The sequence below is a fragment of the Catharus ustulatus genome, chromosome 13, assembly GCF_009819885.2.
Source record: "Catharus ustulatus isolate bCatUst1 chromosome 13, bCatUst1.pri.v2, whole genome shotgun sequence".
Taxonomy (NCBI): Eukaryota; Metazoa; Chordata; class Aves; order Passeriformes; family Turdidae; genus Catharus; species Catharus ustulatus.
The window spans coordinates 17,902,463-17,920,672 of record NC_046233.1 but is presented as its reverse complement, the minus strand read 5'-3'; the positions used below and the strand labels follow the sequence as shown (position 1 = coordinate 17,920,672).

Genomic DNA, 18,210 nt, shown 5'->3' with positions numbered 1-18,210 from the left:
TGAATTGCTACATCAGACAGGGCTCTGAGAAACCTGCTGTGGTGGAAAGTGCTCCTGCCCATGGCAGGGGGTTGGCCTAGGTGGCCTGTAAGGATCCCTTCCAACCCACACCATTCTGGGATTCCATGAACAGTAAATGATGGACAGTTTTTATAATATCATCCCTTACCATTCCTTACTAGCTCCTTATTAAAAGCACTTGCTTCACAGTAGCTTCTCCCTTGTGACAGGGGAACTGTCTTCATGTGGCCTGCCCTGCAGGTGTCGGTGCTACTCAGTAGCGCCATGGTTATCACGTGGATTAATTCCTTAACAATTGTCCTTGTGCAGTGGGGGCCGCTGACCAGCCCGTTGGAAGGGAAAAAGAAAGGTTTTAAGTGACGAGCAAGTTCGTTCCAGTCAGAGACACAGTCCTGGTCATCCTTGCAGCCATAAATTAGTTCCCCATTCTGCAACAAGGAGAAAAAGAAGTCTTTAGGCACAGCAGGAAGTCAAGTTATTCATACTGAGCTACTCAGAGCATCAGGTTTAATATTTTAAGCATAGAAAAGCGTTATTACTTAACAATCTGATACAGACACACAACATCCCCAATCTCTTAAAGATTTGTCCTCTTAAGCCTAATCAGAACCTGCAGGTAACAACCTCTGAATGAAAACCAAAACCACTGTTTAAATCAAGTGCTACTTTCCCTTTTAATGACCTGTAAGGAACCAGAATACAGGTTAATGATACTTGGCACATTTTCCTACCACTTCTTCCTGAATAATGTCAGGAGTGAAAAAGCACAGTGTGAAACACCCTCCTTTTACCAGCCCAGACTGGCAAAGGGAAGGCTTTGAAAGGGAACAGAAAAGGTGTGCTAGCTACTTGTACTAGTACAAAAAGAGGGCAGATCATAGAAGTTTAAGTAATTCAAATAGTTTATCTAATATTGGAAATAAATTGAAAGAATCTTGTTTCCTAGAATTAATCTGGAAGTCTCCACAAATCATCAGTTACTGCTTCATATTTTTCCTACATGAGTGTCGTGGAATTCCATTTTTCCTTCCTCAGTGAGGCCTGCTGTGCCTTGGGCCTGTGTCAGTGCTCTAACGGAATCTAAAAGTATTTGCAGCAACATGCCAAGTTCTCCATTTTCAGCACATACAGTTTTAAAACTTTGGTTGCCTTATGAGTCCTTTTCTATTAGTTGTTCCTCAGTGATCCTCTCCCACTCACTAATTCATTCCCCAGGGAATGGTCAGGCCCCAAGGCTGCCAGAGCTTCAGGAGCATTTAGAAAATGCTCTCAGCCACAGGGTGGGATTGTTGGGGTGCCTGTGCAGGGCCAGGACTTTGATGATCCCCAGGGGTCCTCCTAACTCAGGATATTGAGTCTGTGAATTCTGGGAAATTATTATTTCTCTGTCCTCTAGTTCTCTAACTAAGAATTCTCCCATTTCCTTTTCTTGATGGGGTCCAGTAGTGATGGTCTGATTAGGCAGGTTTGAAGGAAGATCATGACTGTTTAGGTGCTCAAGTAAAATTGTTTAAAATCCAAGGTAAAAAAAGCAAGCAGATATTTAACTGTTTACCTTAAATATTTTCAAGTTGTTCTGTGCCTCCTGTAATAAGCTCTTCAAAGCAAAGTGCATTCTTTGTTTATTTCTAGGGAAGACAAAATAAAGCCAAGAATGTTTCATCAAAGTCTTTGGATGTTCACACCTAGTGTGAGCACATGCACTGAGAACATTACTCACACTGAGGTCATTGCAAAGGCAAAGTGAACTTCAGATCTGAGTACAGTAAATAACTCTTGCATGCAATGTTATGCTGTAAAAGGCAGTTCTCACTGCTGAGATAGGTGTGAAGGGGGAGACAGCACCAGACAATCACTGTGAAGGTCCAGACAAGCCAGCATTGCTCATCCATAATACCTCAGTGAAAGGCAAAGCAATCCAAAAAGAAATCTGTAATGCAGACTTTTTTTTTGGGAGAGGGGTGGGCAAAACCACAGAATCCTTACCCTGAGAAGAGATCCAACGGGCAATATTTACTTGGTCGCTTCCATTTTCCATTGGCTACCTGTGGAAAACCCAGAGCACTGCTGTTACCCACTCCACCTGCAACAGCTCCTGTCCCCTTTTAACAGCCAGGTCTGTGACATCCTGCCCTCAGAGGTCAGGACATTCAAACCACTTTGAACACAAAATTCATGACCACCGTGGGTGTTCCCAGTCATTTTTAACTCAAGTCACTCAAACTGCGTTCACAAGGGAGAAAGGTCACACCGAGTCCCAGGGAGTCACAGTCACCATTGCAGTCACAGCACACACGGGTCCATGAACTCCGTGCCTGTTACGTGCTGTTTGTTGTAGGTCACACGCTGCACTTGTGAGCTGATCTGGGAAGGAAGTTCCACATCACAGCTGACCCTATCACAGCATTCATAGTCCCCAAGGGCTGATATTGTATTTGTTTGCTTCCAACTTCCCACAGAACTTGTTCCATCTCTCACTAAACAAATTCACACCCAGTAACTCAGTTGTGTACCCTCCTACCAGCTTTAGTCATATCAGAGATTTGAGCAAGTTTCAACAGGAAAGCAAGCCTGGAACAGCAAATAAAGCACAGTACAGCCAAAGGAAAGCAGGGTGATTTAATAATTACCTTTAGATGCTGATGCATACAGTAACGACACACCTTGTGCTTTATCTCCTGTGAAACATGGCTGGAAAAGGGAATGAAGCCACACTTTGGCTAAAACAAACAAACAAAAGAACATCATAAATACAAATACCTCTCTCTGTAGAAATATAAATGCAAATACGCAATATGCAAATCTTTCAGTTAAAAGAAAGTTTTTAAAGATTATTTTTAAAAAATTCATCACTTAAAAGCTGAATTACTCTAAATTATTTTAAAAGATACAGACACATGTGGACTACAGAAAAGCAGAGTAACACCGGGAGTTTCCCAAGTTTCAAAAGATTGGGAATTGGAAGAGGGAGGGGTCTGTTTCCTCCTATGAGTCACAGTGAAAGCAGTGAGCTCTGCCTTCCCCCACTGCTGCATCCCTTGGAAACTGCAGGGGCAGTGTGCAGTTAAAGGATGCAAACAAGCCCTTTCCCCAGGCTGTGTCCCCTGCACACCTTGATCTCGATGCAGAGGATGGGCCGGTGCTCAGCGAAGCGGAAGGTCTGCAGCCGCGTCAGGTTGGGAAGGCACATCGCGTAACCGCTCAGTGTGTCCATGTCCTTGTCACAGCGACACTCTGCCACAGCAGGGGACAAAGAGCACCAACAGGGACATTAGCTCTGGGGTGTTTGTGCACTCTGGAGCCATCTCGTTCACCAGGTGGGGCGTGGGAACAAGCGTGGAAAGACAGGACAGGACACACGGTTTAGCAGCTTTAGCCAATTATGCACCTGCCCAAAGCTGCCCTCCCCATTATTAACACCTGGTTTCAGTTTCCTCAAAACTGTCCCAGGCACAGGAGTATCCCAAGAGCTGCTGTTAATGGCCAGCTCCCAGCTCATCCAAAGACAGGTGAGGCCTGAAACAGCAAGGAAATGGATTGGCCAACAATAGGTGAAGTGACTCAGTGTATTTATTCAAAGATGGGATCTCCCCTTTGCTTACTATGCATGACCTACCATCCCTCAGCTGACTCAAAAGGATTTGAAAACTGGCAGGAATATCATAACTTAAGAGGCATTCTGCATAAAAATCCCTTGAATAACCTCTCTCCACGTGCATCCTTTGGGACACAGGTCTGTGAGATTGTAGCTCAAAGCTAACAAGAGCACACACCCCCAGATTTTCAAGTACCTGTTACTAAACAGACACAGAGGGCACATGTTTCTGTTATAGTTTCCACTGCTGACAAAAATGCCCACTCTGAAAAATACACTGCAATAGAAAAAATAAATCTGAGGAGCCAAAGCCTCAGGCACCAGCCTGTCATGCCATACTGCTTCACCAGGATGAGCAAGAAGCCTTCTGTCTCCAACAAAATGCTGAGGTTTGTTTTCTTTATCTAAATTTAAGCAAAAGTACATCCTTCACACCTTCTCAGCTGAAAGCCACTTGCCAAATCAGAAAGGCACAGAAATCTGAAGGATTAGAGAAGCTCCTTTGCATGAAACACAGGCTTATGTGAAAAGTAACATTGAAAAAAAAATCCTTGAGGTTTAAAAAAATTCCTGTTAAAATGGACAGTGAGATTCACTGCTGTGAAGCACCTGGACACTTCCCCACAACCACTTTTCAATCTCCAGCAGCTGTGGACACAACAAAGTTTAACTTCGAGAAATGAAACTAAATTCTATCCATTCATTTCCACCAAAGTATCACTGATTTTCTAACTTTTATTAGGTATTATTAACTTTACTATTAACTGGATCTTGGCACTGTGGAACTGCTTCTCAAACAGGTGAGGAGAAATCAACAGAGTGTCTTGTGCTCACTCTATGTAAATTAATTCATTTTTTTTGCCTGGATCAAAAGCATCAAAGCACTTGATTACAGCACTGCATTTATCTTCATGGAGTTTTGCTAAAGCAGGAGTTTCTGGCCATTCTCAGGAGCATTTGGGAACATAAGACACCACAAGGGCCAATCTCTTTGCCTTTTTTTAGCACTATCACATACTACTTTTAATTCCAGAACTCAATTCTTTTTTTTTTCCACAACAAATTTTTAACTTATTATTGTATAAATGTTTTTTGAAGTTTCTTTATATTCTGTAGTATGATGATTTTTTTTTACTTTAGAACAAAGGAAAATGCTTTAAAGCTTGAGGAAGCCCATTTCTAATCCCATCCCATCCCTCAGCACTTACCTGGCCTCTCTGGCTGGATTTTCAAACAGAGCTGTCTTACAAAGTCTAAAGGCAGTTGAATAATTTCCTATAGGGGAAAAAATAAAGAAAACATTTTAATTCAAGAATTAATACCCAATTTGGGAGTCTTGAAAGGGAACAGCAAAGTTCAGTGGGTTACACAAAGTACACTGAAGTATGCAGCCAGCAGCTTCTCCCTCTGATTCACTGTCTGAACACCTGGACCTGCAATCACAGACAGCACCTGTTCCTCTATAAACAACAAGAACTAATTTAAATAAATGCATCACAACATTTTCAGTGCAAGTTTAATGTATGTGAAGGAGCCTGCATCATTTTGTTTCTTTCCACAGATGAAAATGTCCCATGCCTCACATCCCACCCTTCCAAGGCAGAACTGCATAACTGAAGGTGAAGCTGTAACTTTTTCAACTATCTTATTCACTTATCAGATAAGAGAACAAGATCTGGCTGACCTGAGGAACAGAGCAAGGGAAAAGGTGAATTCTGACTGCACAGAAACCTCAACAATTTACATGAACCAGCTTTCTCCCCTTGTTTGGCAGTTAGTCTAAAAACCTCTGACACCCCTCTCTTGCCTTAGGCAGAGCAAAGAAATGACCACACTTCTTCTCATCAGCAGCTTGAAACAGCCAAACCACTGAGTGTGATCCAATCACCTCATCAGCACAGAGCAGGATCCCTGTTTGCATCCAAATGCTTCTTGTGTGTGTATCTTGCAAACCCTGTTAGTTCCTTTCACTGGTGCTCAGTGTTACCCCAAACACTTCAGTGGTTACAATGCCTAATGAGTACAATTTATTTTAAAAACAAATCATTTACCCCATGGTGAACATAGTTCTCCCCAAAGAACTGCTTCATCACATGTTTTCCAAAGTCTACGATGTTTTGCAGATGGTGTAGGATTTCCTCTGGAGCCTGGAAGACAGAAATACAGTAATTAAACTCAGAAATAATTATAAGACTCCAGAACACACACACTTTCTGGTCAGCGATTTAACAAATAACTTAATTGCTGAGCTTGGCAGGTCAGTGCACACTGGAGCCAAACAGACACCTCAAACATGCTACATTTGTTTCCCTACTGCCACCTCAGGGACTGGGACAAACAGAAGAATGGTCAGAAAAGATGATGATTCTTCGGTTTCAGAGGAAAAAGGAGAGAGAAAGTGGCAAAGGTGGAAGAAGAGATTGCTCAAGACCTACTCTGACCATTATTCTTAAAACAGCTCAGAGAATTCCAGCAGTCCAAAGAGGTGCCCAACAGTTGCAGTGCAGAAGAGGCTTGGAGTGTTACAAAACACATCATGGAGATTGGGAAGAGAATGGCTGCAAAGACTGAGCCATATTCCAAACCTCAGCATGAGCAGTACAGAACTTGCCATCTGTCCCAAATCCTGCCCCCAACAGTGAAAAATCTTACTCTAATGTGATATTCTGTAATTTCATAAGGAAACACCAAGGTCTTCTATAAGAGAAGATGCCAAAAGCTAGAAAGGAAGCTCCATGAGCACTGGAAGCAGGACAGGGACAAATGCACAGCCAGACTTGGACAGACTCCTGCTGCTTGAGGAGTAAAGCAAAAGAGCTTTACAGCAACATTATCCCATTCCCAGCACTCCAGCACACTCTGCTTCTCTGCAAGGTATTTCATTGCTACAATAGACAACCTCAAAGCTACTCTGTCCCTTTGTAACACACACAAAATCCCTCTTAAAACCTCACAATAAAATTCAGTGGAAGAAAAGAAAGTGCAACAATTGCGTACACGTTAGCAATCACAGATGAAAAACAAGGGCAGGAGAAAAAACATGAACAGAGCAGAGTAAGAGGAAATAAATGCTAGAGGACAACACCCAGACTAGCCGAGAGAAAGGAGGAAAGGCTACATCCAGCACTAATCACAAACGACAACACAGCCCTTCTTTAACTCATACAAATCCTGAATGGTGAGAAGGAACATAACATCATCTCATCAGTAACAGAAATCTCAGCTAATTCCTATTTACAGATGGTTCTGACCTGCTTTGCTGACGTACACAGCACCCACAGGTTTGTGTTTTGTTTGCTTGGGGATTTTTAACATAAATACACAGACTCACAGACAAATAAGCATTTCATAACAATTTACTGCTGCCACTCTTACTACAAGAAAAGAGTTACCAACTAAAAAGACCAATACAGCCATAAAATTATAAATCAAGCTTAAAACATCATTTAAGAGCAAATATATTTGATATATCTAAATGAAGCAAAAAACAGGCTGCTTGAGCATCACCTTTTAACATCAAAAAGATGAGAAGCTTTTGAAGGCCCCATCATTACTGCTAACTCATTCACCAAAACTCAATATTTTTTTAAAAATTCTTTCATGAAGAAGATCATATACTAATATGAGCAATATGCAATTAAAAACACTCCTTGAGGCCTGACACTTGACTTTCTATTCCAGCAATGTAATGCAGTTACATTATTAAGTATTTTTCTATCATAACAATAAGGTTACAATTCACAATAATACCACCTTGTTCAACTGCTGGATTATCTAATCCCAGATTCATAATTAAACAGATAATTAAAAACACAAAGCAGCCTCCAGACTTCTTTAACTTTCCCACAAGAGTTAAGCAGAAAAGACTGAGACCTATTTGTTCACATCTGAATTTCAGTGGGCGTATTACTAGAAAATATTTTGCTTGAACTGTTTCCTTCAGTGTTATTTACCTTGGATGACCTGTGATGTCATGCACAGACACAGAACACTTCAGACTAACTCATTTTGCTTAAGTCAGGAATACAGACTACTCCTAAAAAAAAACCCAAACATTTTCCCTGTCATTCTTGCTATGTGCAAGTTCATCCCAAAAGCCTGATTCTCCAGGATTTGTTTACTGATCTGATGATAAAATATTTATTCTGTTCTGCTCCAAGAAAAAATGGTCCTTTAAAAAAAAAAATCAATCACCAGAATAAGTAAATATATGCAAATTACAAAACCTTCTATTTAGAGGGAATTGTGTATCACAAAGTCCACACACTCCCAATGCAAGCAAATGCAGAACACTGGAGCCAGCTCTCCTCAAAATGCAACACTGGAGTGTGCATGCCCAGCCTCTCTGCTGTGGTGGGTAACTGAAAAGTCACTTCCTGCCTTCCTTTGTGACTCTCATACTTTGTTGCACAGCAATTGTTTTTAAAAAGTGACAATCTCTTTGAACTTCAAATAAATTTAAAAATAAAAAGTGAAAAAGGGGCAGGTACTCAGTGTCCTGTCTTCTTAAATAAACTGCAACAGACTGACTTTTTACACAAAGTTGTGGTCAACTTTTTACATAAAGTTGTGGTCAAGTCCCCTCCTGTTTCCTTTCTTGTGATGTACTGGACTCATCACTGTTCTTGTTAACAGTAAGCATTATTATCTTGGGCTACTACAGAAGCACAAGATACATTTTTTAAATCCTGCCAATATAAGCAGCTCAAAAATCAATTTGAATCATGTTTTGGTTTTACCTGACCTTTTTTCAAGCTAAATAGTGGCAGAAAGGCCATCAAATAACTCATGCTGTGTTCACTAATTTTTCCTTCTACTTTAGCAACTTCTCACTTGTTAAACTGAATGGTTTTCATATTCGTCTTCAAGATTTAAAGCAATAAAATGCCCTTTCTAGATGTTTACATTCAACCTTGTATCTTTTGTCCTAAAATTAAGGGTGCACACAGCAATTCCCAGTAGAGCCCAAGGCATTTTGTATTTCCCTCATCAGAGCAACCTGTCACTGTGCCTCACAAAGCTGTGGTTCAGGAGCTGCTGTAACTCAAACTATTCCCTGTATCTCTCAGCTAACACACCCTAAAGACTCCTCTCAAGGTTGAGGAAACGAAAGAATTTGAATCTTGTGCTCTCTTTTCTTATTTTTCTTCCTTGGAACACTGCGTTTATGCTCCACCTTTGGGTTTTGATCATTTTTTACCCCTGTTAAAAGAAATCTGAAGTTACTCACTTCAGCTCCTTCTTGAGCATGAAAACCTTATTGTACCATTGCAGAAACTGGGAGATTGTGTTCTGCCACATTCTTTTTTAACAGACAGGACACTAAAATCACTCACTGACAAAGGGCATTCTGTGGACATTTCATGTGTTTGTTCAGATTCCATGGCTTTTTAGCTACTGAACAGGTGCTCAACAGCAGACCTTGATCATGACACCAGTTCTGTGTGGCTGCTGTTCTGTCCCACCTGGCTACAGCCAGAAAACTCCTTTCTTCCTCAGCATTCCTGTGCTCCCACAGGTGGATCTGGAACATTGCCACTGCCACAGCTGCCCTTACAGAAAGCTCTGCCCTCTGACACATGGCAGCCTTTCACCCTGCCCCACGCAGAACTCTTGCTATCAGCACTCACATCATCCCAGTTACATAAGACAACCTCAGATTTCCTCCTCTTGCAAAACCCCCCTGAAACACAGGCACCTTTCAAAACATCCATTTGTTCTCACTCCTGCCACTCACAGCTCTTTCACAGGTTTCTTGTTTCTCCTCACACTGGCTATTAGCTTACCCGAGGGCATTCAGCAACAGGACATGTTTAAATCTTACCTTATTCTGGTTGGGGGGGGACTTCAGAAACCGCAGCACCACACAGCGCTGGAGGAGAATAGGAAAGAATAGAGTTTCATTAGCATTTGTGAACAGCACAATTGTCTGATTCCCCCATCTACCTCTCTAAGAAATAAGGGAAAACAAAAAAAACCCAAACCAACCTGAACAGCACATTTTAGATGGTTATTTCACTCAACTTGAAATCAAATCCACCAGCTGAAATCAAACACAGCCATGTCTGCTGCCAGCTCTGCCATCAGTTTAACGAGGCAGCCACTCCAGCCACTGCATTTCCAGTCACCAAGTGCACCAGGGAAATGCTCCCTTAGCTTACAGCACTGCTCTGGAAATCTGGGAAAGCTCATATGGAGCCACAAACACCCCCAACCTGGCATTTGTGCACCAAAGCTCCCCAAAAGAGACACAAGGCCCACTCACAATATGAGCACAGCATTACAAATTATTAAGGAGACATTTACCAGTTACCAGCAGCACTCACACAGCTGAACTTGACACTAAACTAAACCCTGCTACTTATAAACTTCTGCAGGCAAATACATAACACAGGAACAAATACAGCAGGTTTCCATATATTTTACCTTAAAAACATAGAAAAACTCACTATTTTTGTAATTTTTATTATTTTTATCAGTTTTTTAACAATTCAAAAAGCTTGGTATTTTACATATTAAAATCAAAGACTGGCACAGTGTTAAGGAACCTGCAGCCTTAAAAGGCAAAACCCTGGTCTGCCTAAATATCTGATCCCAGAGATATTTGCTTCCTCTGATGTAGTTCAGCCCAGTCAGGTACAATGGGGATATCAACACCTGGGCACCACAGAAGGCAGAGACAAACAGCTGTTTTCCAGAGCTCTCTCTCAGACAGTCTGCCTCCATTTGGGTCTTTCCTAGACACACCAAAAAGGATTACATTCCATTTAAAACATTACAACAGAAGCACACTCAGATTCTCTGACAAAGACAATGCAGACAAAATGTCCCAGTTGCACTTCACGTTTATGGAATCCAAGCATTTTTCCTTATTTGCCATTAAAAAACTTCACACAGCATGACAGCACCAGCTCTATTCCGTATTTCAGAGCCAAAAGTTGCTTCTGCACAGGATGGGGGAGAGAGCTGCAGATATCTTTAATTACTAACATGGAGAGAAAGAGGAAACAAGAAAAACTAATGACAATGTGCCATCCAAAACAATAACAAAACTAGGTCCAGGTTCAGACATTGCCACTGAAACCCAGACAAGGGCTCTTCCAGATCTAAAAAGTCTCACACCACCATAAATCTCCTTGTTCACCCACATCTGGGAAACACTCTCACATAAAAGGATACTTTGCTGTTAATTTGATTTGTCCTGCAAGATGAGTGTCCCAACAGGAAAGGAGGTACCACCAGAGTGGTAATTACAGCCACCTGGATTCCTGGTGACACTCCCTCTCATTATGCCCCACACATGGGTGACAGAGCCCAGGCCTGATGAGCCTGTAGCTTTGTGTGCAATTCTTACAGTGTTTCAACCACCTGGATCTCCTGCTTTAATTATTCATAAGTAAGTGGATCAGTGATGGAGTGATCTGATTATCACTTCTAATCCATTCAGAAACATGATTCTGTAATCTTTCAAGGCTAGTGTAGATATCTGTCTTTTAATCAGCTCCCTGCCAAGATTCCAACCAGTGCTCTGGAAAACCAAATTTGCTCTCACAGGATTCAGGACAGTATTTGTTCATTAGCAAGTCATTTCTGATTTGGCAAAATGACCAAATTTACATATAACAAAAGAATGTGTTGCTGGTCTAAAGATGTCAAAAGGAAACATAACACTGTTCAAACTAAACTTTCCAGATGCACTTAGACCAGACAGCCCACACTACATTTTAGTAAGACTATTAGATGATTAGAGGAAATTAAAAAAAAACAAACAAAACACCAACAAATAAACAAAAACCCACTCCAAAACCAGACCTCAAAAAAAACCCCTCTAAACACTTCTTTCCTATTTTGAGGCAAGTTTACAGCTAGAAACTGGATCCATGTCTTAGTGCATTTCAATACCACTTCCACAGCCCCAAGGTTAACCCACCAAATGTCACAGATGCCAACTGCTTCAGAAGTATCACCACCAAAAATATTGGCCCACATTTTTCATGCTATTTCATCTCTGATTCACTTAGCTGATTCTTTACTTGGAAATATTGTGGGTGGTTGTTGCCATGAGGCTTTTTGTCAGTTATCTTAAAATGCCTTCAATTTTTTTATATTTACAGATTGAACACCAAATATGTGCCATACTTATCTGCACACACAAGAATGGCCCAAATCCCAAAGGGAATGGATCTCTGAAGAGGTTGTCACTATTCCTTAGCACTTTGAGAACCAGATCAACTAGATCCTAATGCTCCCTACATTTCCTTCTCCACCACCAGTGGAAGGGCTTACAGAGGTGCCTAGCACCACTTCCATCAAGGCACTGTCACCATCAGAGTATTTAGTTAGCTGGGTAACAGTCCCAGAGAGATAAAAAGATTTAAAAAGCAGGCTGCAAGCAGAAAGGAAAAAAAGAAACAGTGCCTGGATGCAGGCAAACGTAACACATAAAACATTAAAAGGCTTCAAATCTTTTGATGTAAGATAAGTTAGAAAAATAATGAATTCAAAGGAAGAATTCTCTACACTTTTTTTAATCCCTGCATATGTTCGGTCTTATTTAGTGACAAAAGACTAAAAATAACCAGCCCATCAGAACATCACACAGGGCTGCTCTTACTCTCAAATAAGGAATTTAAGGACAACTCTCACAGGAGAGCAGAGCAGCTCGATGGCAGATTAACAATGTTCTTAGAGGCTCCAGGACCATACTAGGGCTACAACAACAACCAACAGTTCCAATTGTTATGGAAAACTGAAAACAAACACTAGCAACAAGGATACCAAAACTTGGGTCTCTGAAAACACATCCTCAAGCGCTGGGATGATGCAACCAGCAGCGTTCCGGAGGAGCCAGAGTTTGGAGCCTGCAGTTTACAGCCCCACCGAGAAAGGCAAACACTTCTTTAGCACCCCATCACCAAACAATTGTTTGGGTTAGAGCAGAACAAAGTTAAGGACTGCCAATAGAGAAGGAGCTGTGGGAGGAGCTGTGAAAATACTCAAAATCGGTGACATCACAGAACCAGCAGGATGTGCACACCCACAGCTCTTGTCCTCGTGTGTCCGGGGAAAAAACAGCATCCTTGGCTGGGTCCCCAAAAGCTTACCTGCAAGAATTTTTATTCTCCAGAGCAGTTACTACAGCTATTGCATTAATCTTACTCAATAAAATCCAAAAAATAAAGTAATCCTTGGTAGCTCGGCCAAAATATGACTGGCATCAATCCAGATACGTTGGCTTAGGCAGTAGCATTATGAAAACAGGATAAAAGCTTACATTTTCTTCTTTACAGCTTGGTGTTTGATATTGACCTTATTCTATGACCTCACTGTCATAAATTGCAGGGCTCCTGAACTGGAGAGTTTTTAGAAGTTAAACACAACTGGGGCAAATCTATAATCTTGATATTCCCCTTCAGGGAACAACCTCGTTTGCATCATGGAATTTTTTTTTTCAGGTCTCTTGCTACATTAGTAACAAAAATCTAGATAAAAGTTTGTGGCAGTGAAAGAAATATGAAAAATTAAAATTAGCTCAACTGCTGGTAAAATTGCCTAGATATACAGAAAGATGTGTATTTTCCCTCTGCTCCTCACCACCCCTGCTCAGGCCGGTTTAAAATAAGTTTCTGTATAAAAATACAAAGAATTAGCCTGTCCAAACACAAAGCCTGGGAAACATCAGCTTGTCCTTTTCCAAATAAGCAGGTTCACGTCATTTGTTATTACTCTATTATTATTCTAAGCAGCGCACATTAACTGCTTTTGTCGAGGCAAAGCACCACTCTGCCATCTCCTTCCGCAACTGGAAAAGATTCTCATCTCCTTGTGCGAGATCCACTGGTAGAGAACACGACTCTGGGAAACAACTTTTCAAGTCCCAAAAGGAACTCCACCCCCCTTCCCACACCCATCATCTCCCTCACTCCACACCACCTCATAAATTCTGTCATCTGAAAACTCACCAGTATTTTTGCAGGCACTGTCTGCAATTTTACTGACAAAGTCACCTTTAAAAGGCACACAATACAGAAACAGAGTAAGAAACCCCATCTTTCTTTTAAAGTTGTGCATATAAAAGTCACGAGTTTCTAATTACAAACATGGAGTGAAACACTCTCCAAGACTGGTAACAAATCTCTACAATTCTTACTCCTCTATTTTCCAATCACTGCCAAAGGAGATGAAGATACAAAGTCAAATATTTTTAGAGAAAATAGTGTCTGTGAAGGCTCTGAACTTCTTTGCAACTGGTTATATAATTCACTGTTTTGCTGACCCTGAAGAGCTACCAAGAACTTAACAAAACAGCTCTAAGGATGCCAGACCTACCACTGTGGTTATTCAGTGCTATCTAATCATTGTGGGTTTACAATAACCTACAGCAGTGACACCTACAGAAAGTGCAACCTAATTTTCAGTCCAAGGGAGGGAGACAAACTGAACACAGTGATATGCAAACACTGATTATTGACAGTTCCAAGGTACTCAATATGAACTATGGAATTGCTTAGCTGATATTAAGCTATTCCTGCAGTAGCATGCTGCTCCTGCATGCAGTATTTGTCAACTAAAATAATTATTCTTTTTTTATTCCAAATCTACATCCCACAACCCCTTCAATTCCAATTGTAGTTTGAGGGATTTGAACAGAAAACAATGGTTTTCTATTCAGAAAGTGCAGTTTCTGGGAAGGAGAAAAATGGACAAAGAAGTGTTATCTTCACATCTCAAAAAAGACAGTCACAGGGAGAGTTCTTCCTTCTGAAAAATGACAGAACTCTGTGAAAACATGCCCAGCACACTGCACTTCAGCCAAAGCTTACCTTCATGACACTCAACACAAGACATTTTTAAAGGTCTCCTCATCCAGGGTCAGTGTGCTGTGCAATGTGAAGGGTTATGAGAGATGGAAACAAACTAAGTGCTAGAAAATTTTGCAGCTTTTGAATTAAATACACTGATAATATCATAGACAATTGTTTTCCAGCTCAGTTTTGTTCTCCATAAGGTGGATAAGATCACACAAAACAAAGTGAGGAAAGCTACACTTCCTGCCAGTATGGAGGAAGTTTAGCAATTGCTCACACATAGTGCAAAGAAGCATTCAGAAATTGGAACAATACTCTTTTATTTAGCACAGGAGTCCTTGAAGAACAATGGTTTTATTTCTTAACATGAATAAAGGATTTCTGGCATGGCATCTGGCTTGACACCATTCAGTATGGCAAAACATTATTTGAAAGCAAATCCCCCATGCTAGCTGTTTTCTTTAGCACAGAGCTTACAGCTTGCATCAGACTTCAGGTGCTCATTCCAATTTATTTTTTTCCTGCTTGGTTATGATCTTGATTCCCACGAGAGTCAAGCACTACCTCAGGTTTCACTTTATAGCTAAGTTTCTATAACTTCAGTACACAGATGGAACCAATACCAAGAGAATTCAATGATTGCACTCTGCAAGAGTGAGGAGGAAATGTCTGCCCTTCAGCCAAACCAGCTAATCAGAGTACCTGAAATGATATCAAGTGATACACCCACTGGAATGAGGTGGAAACACATACCAGAGAGAGAACAGGATGAACAAACCCATTGATGCCTGGCCCTCAGTGTGCATTAGCACTGTCTGGTTAGCACAGCACATGGCCCTGACATCCCTGCTGTGAAACAAGAGGAAAAAATGGTCCTTACCATTTAAAAGCACATCAAATACCTTGTGCATCTGAAACAGGTGAGTTGTACTAATCAGAACATAAAAACATGTCCTAAGCTTCCTCCCTTTAAGCTGCCCTAAAGCCCCCTCTGTCAGCAGCACACACATCCCAGCATTAAGCTGCCAAGTCATCTGATGTTATGTTGGGGAAACTAGGCATTCCAGGAAATTATTAATGGGGGGAGAAAATAAAGAGTCAAAACAATAAGAGGGATTAGAATGAAGTTAAATAATTACATGAATAGTTAGAACAAGAGAATAATTCTCAGCATCCAGAACAACTAAGCCAGAAGGCACCTAAGCAAGCCTTGTGCTCACGTAGAATCCAGGGACTCTGTTCCTTCCCAAGGAAAAGCAGGTCAGGCAGGACAGTTCAAGGAGGTCAGAACACCTCCTTGACACCTTATTTCACGTCACAGAGAAATCCACTGAGCCAAAAGGAACAGCCCCTGAAAAGCTGGCAGGGAGGAAGAACCAAAAGAGTGAACAAAGTAGGCTCTTAGAATGAGCACTCCTACACAGCTTTGGGTCAGCCAGGCTGCTTCATCCAAAACAACCAACCCACAGCTGTCAGCTGAGGGCAGATACAGGAGCAGCACAGACAGGGCACAGAAACTCCATCACTGCACTACAAGCACTGGTAACAGACACAAGAAATCTTTTAAAGATAACAACTTGATCTCAACTGCAAAAGGAAAACATTCAAGTTTGAGCTAGCACTGAACCTAACCAGAAAAAAAAACAGGATCATTTTTAATCAAGGTTAGTGACTCCTGAGCTTCACTGTAAACTGAGATTTGTTTTACATTTTCACTGGATATAGCCTTCAGCATTCTCAAAAGTCATGCAAAAAAGAAAAACAGACCCAAAGCAGAGTTTGAATTTCCAAAGAAGGTCACCAAAACACAGGTCTGCTCCAACACTCATCATTAGCAAAAGACAACACCTCTGAAACAAATGTTCTGCAGGGAGGAGAGAGGCTTTGCTGCTGCTGTCATATGGGATTAGTGTGAGACCACAGAGCTTCTGTCTCCCATGTCCATCCACACACATGCTGTGTTTTCCCAACTGCATCTACAAAACTTAAGGCACTCACATAAGAAAAGTTTGAAGTGCTGTCTTTCTGCTCTCTCTCCTCTCTACATTCTGCCCTGCTGGATGCCACCTTCCCTTTCACTTCATGGGAGATATACACTGCTCTGCAGTCAGAGCATCCCTTCAGTGCAGAAACACTGTAAACACAAGAAAATTCGAAATTTAACTACTTGTACAATATGGAACTGAAATCCTGATACAGAACTAAAATTCCTTGATGTTGAAACCTAATTACTTGGGAGAAGTGTGTGTCAATAAAAAGCTTCACAGCTAATTCACAGAACTGGAAGTACTTCCAACTTTTAATTCTTTGTTTATAGTAAAAGCTTTGTAGATTGTACTCAAGCAGAGTTAGTTCAATTAGTTATGGCATCAACAGTCACACTTGTACCTGTTTAGCCAAAGAACTAAATCTAAACAAATACAAAACTGTCTTTTTTTCATCCACTGACCATAGATGTGCATCAATTAGCCAAGGTCGATGCAAAGAGTGCTACAGTTTAATGCAGGTGTCACAAAGGTTCCCAAATTCCAACTGAAACTAGTGACTGCCCTCTGTTCCTAAAAACTTCATTGTTCACAGCAAGACAGGCATCTCTTCCTTTCTTTTTCACTGATGACACACCCTGATCACGTACTTGGCTTTTTCAGCTGGTTTTCAGAGCTGCTTCAGTCAATTTGGGCAGAAGCTCCTCTACTTGTTTACAATAAGTAAATAAAATTTTTAAAAATCAAAAGCAATGACAACTAAGAAAGAAGGACTGTTACCTTCATCATCAAGCTGTCTTCCTGTCCTTTTGTCTAAGTAGGCAAAAGGTGTGCAGGTGTTGGGGTTTTGTTAAACAATGTTTAGAGTTAGACACTGCTGAGATATGCACACACCCAAAAAAACAACGCTGGAGAAGCCAGGTCAAAGAAATATCCTATGAAATTAAACATTAAATTATTAAAAAAAAAAAAACAGAAGAGGTGGAAAATACAGAAACAGATGCAGAACTCCTCCCTACATTACATGATTGCCAAAACCATCAGAAGTAGGAATTAGCACAGGTTTGGAATGAAAATAGAAGAAAAAGAGACAAAAATGCTTAAGTTCAAGTCTTACTAAAACTATGCCTTTCCCATTAGTCAAATTAAAATTCAACAAATGCAAGTTTCATTTTACCTTTTCTTTTAATATCTTTCTGTAGAAGAACCAAGAGACCAGCATGTACCCATATTTTAAATCACAACAATATTTAGAGAAGGCCATTATTAATAAATTATTGTATTTATAACCACAAGAACAGCAAAAGTTCCCTAATTGAAGATTTTTTAATACAGGAATCAGCAGCCTGTTCTATATTTCCATGAAATCAAGACATTCATAGATATTAATGGAGGGGAAAAAAACAGAATACAACTGAACAGAAAACAGAACACAACTGAAAAAAAAAAATTTTCCTTTATAGTCAGGGATCTGGAATTTCTCAGGAACAACTTAGAAGTTTTGGGGGCATCAATACTTACTTCAATAGCACAAAACAGATTCAGGCAATTCCACAGGGAAAAACAACAGAAGAAACAGGCCACACAAGTTTTGGGACTTGTACAAAATGACATCATCAGAAAAAGCACCTTAAGAAGATTCTCTCAACAAGACAGCAATTAATGATCAGCATCATCCCTTTCTGCCAAACAAAACCAGAGAAAAGCTGCAGATAACTAAGTCCTTCCAAATAGAAGCTTTCTACTCTTTCAGTAACACCCTTCTGTCTAAACATACAATCCTGTCCTCTCAAGTTTATTG

At 40.7% G+C, this 18,210-nt stretch overlaps 1 protein-coding gene across 1 annotated transcript in view; it reads right to left on the bottom strand.

Annotated features, from left to right (window-relative positions):
* IPPK (inositol-pentakisphosphate 2-kinase) overlaps window positions 1-18,210 on the bottom strand; it is a 29,850-nt gene that overhangs the window by 7,078 nt on the left and 4,562 nt on the right. Inside the window, exons 2-9 of the mRNA XM_033071192.1 lie at window positions 9,441-9,488; window positions 5,668-5,763; window positions 4,825-4,891; window positions 3,134-3,255; window positions 2,652-2,741; window positions 2,008-2,066; window positions 1,577-1,649; window positions 170-449 (exon numbers count right to left, since the gene is read on the bottom strand). Coding sequence (XP_032927083.1) covers window positions 170-449; window positions 1,577-1,649; window positions 2,008-2,066; window positions 2,652-2,741; window positions 3,134-3,255; window positions 4,825-4,891; window positions 5,668-5,763; window positions 9,441-9,488 — 835 coding nt within the window. The remainder of the gene's footprint in view (window positions 1-169; window positions 450-1,576; window positions 1,650-2,007; window positions 2,067-2,651; window positions 2,742-3,133; window positions 3,256-4,824; window positions 4,892-5,667; window positions 5,764-9,440; window positions 9,489-18,210) is intronic.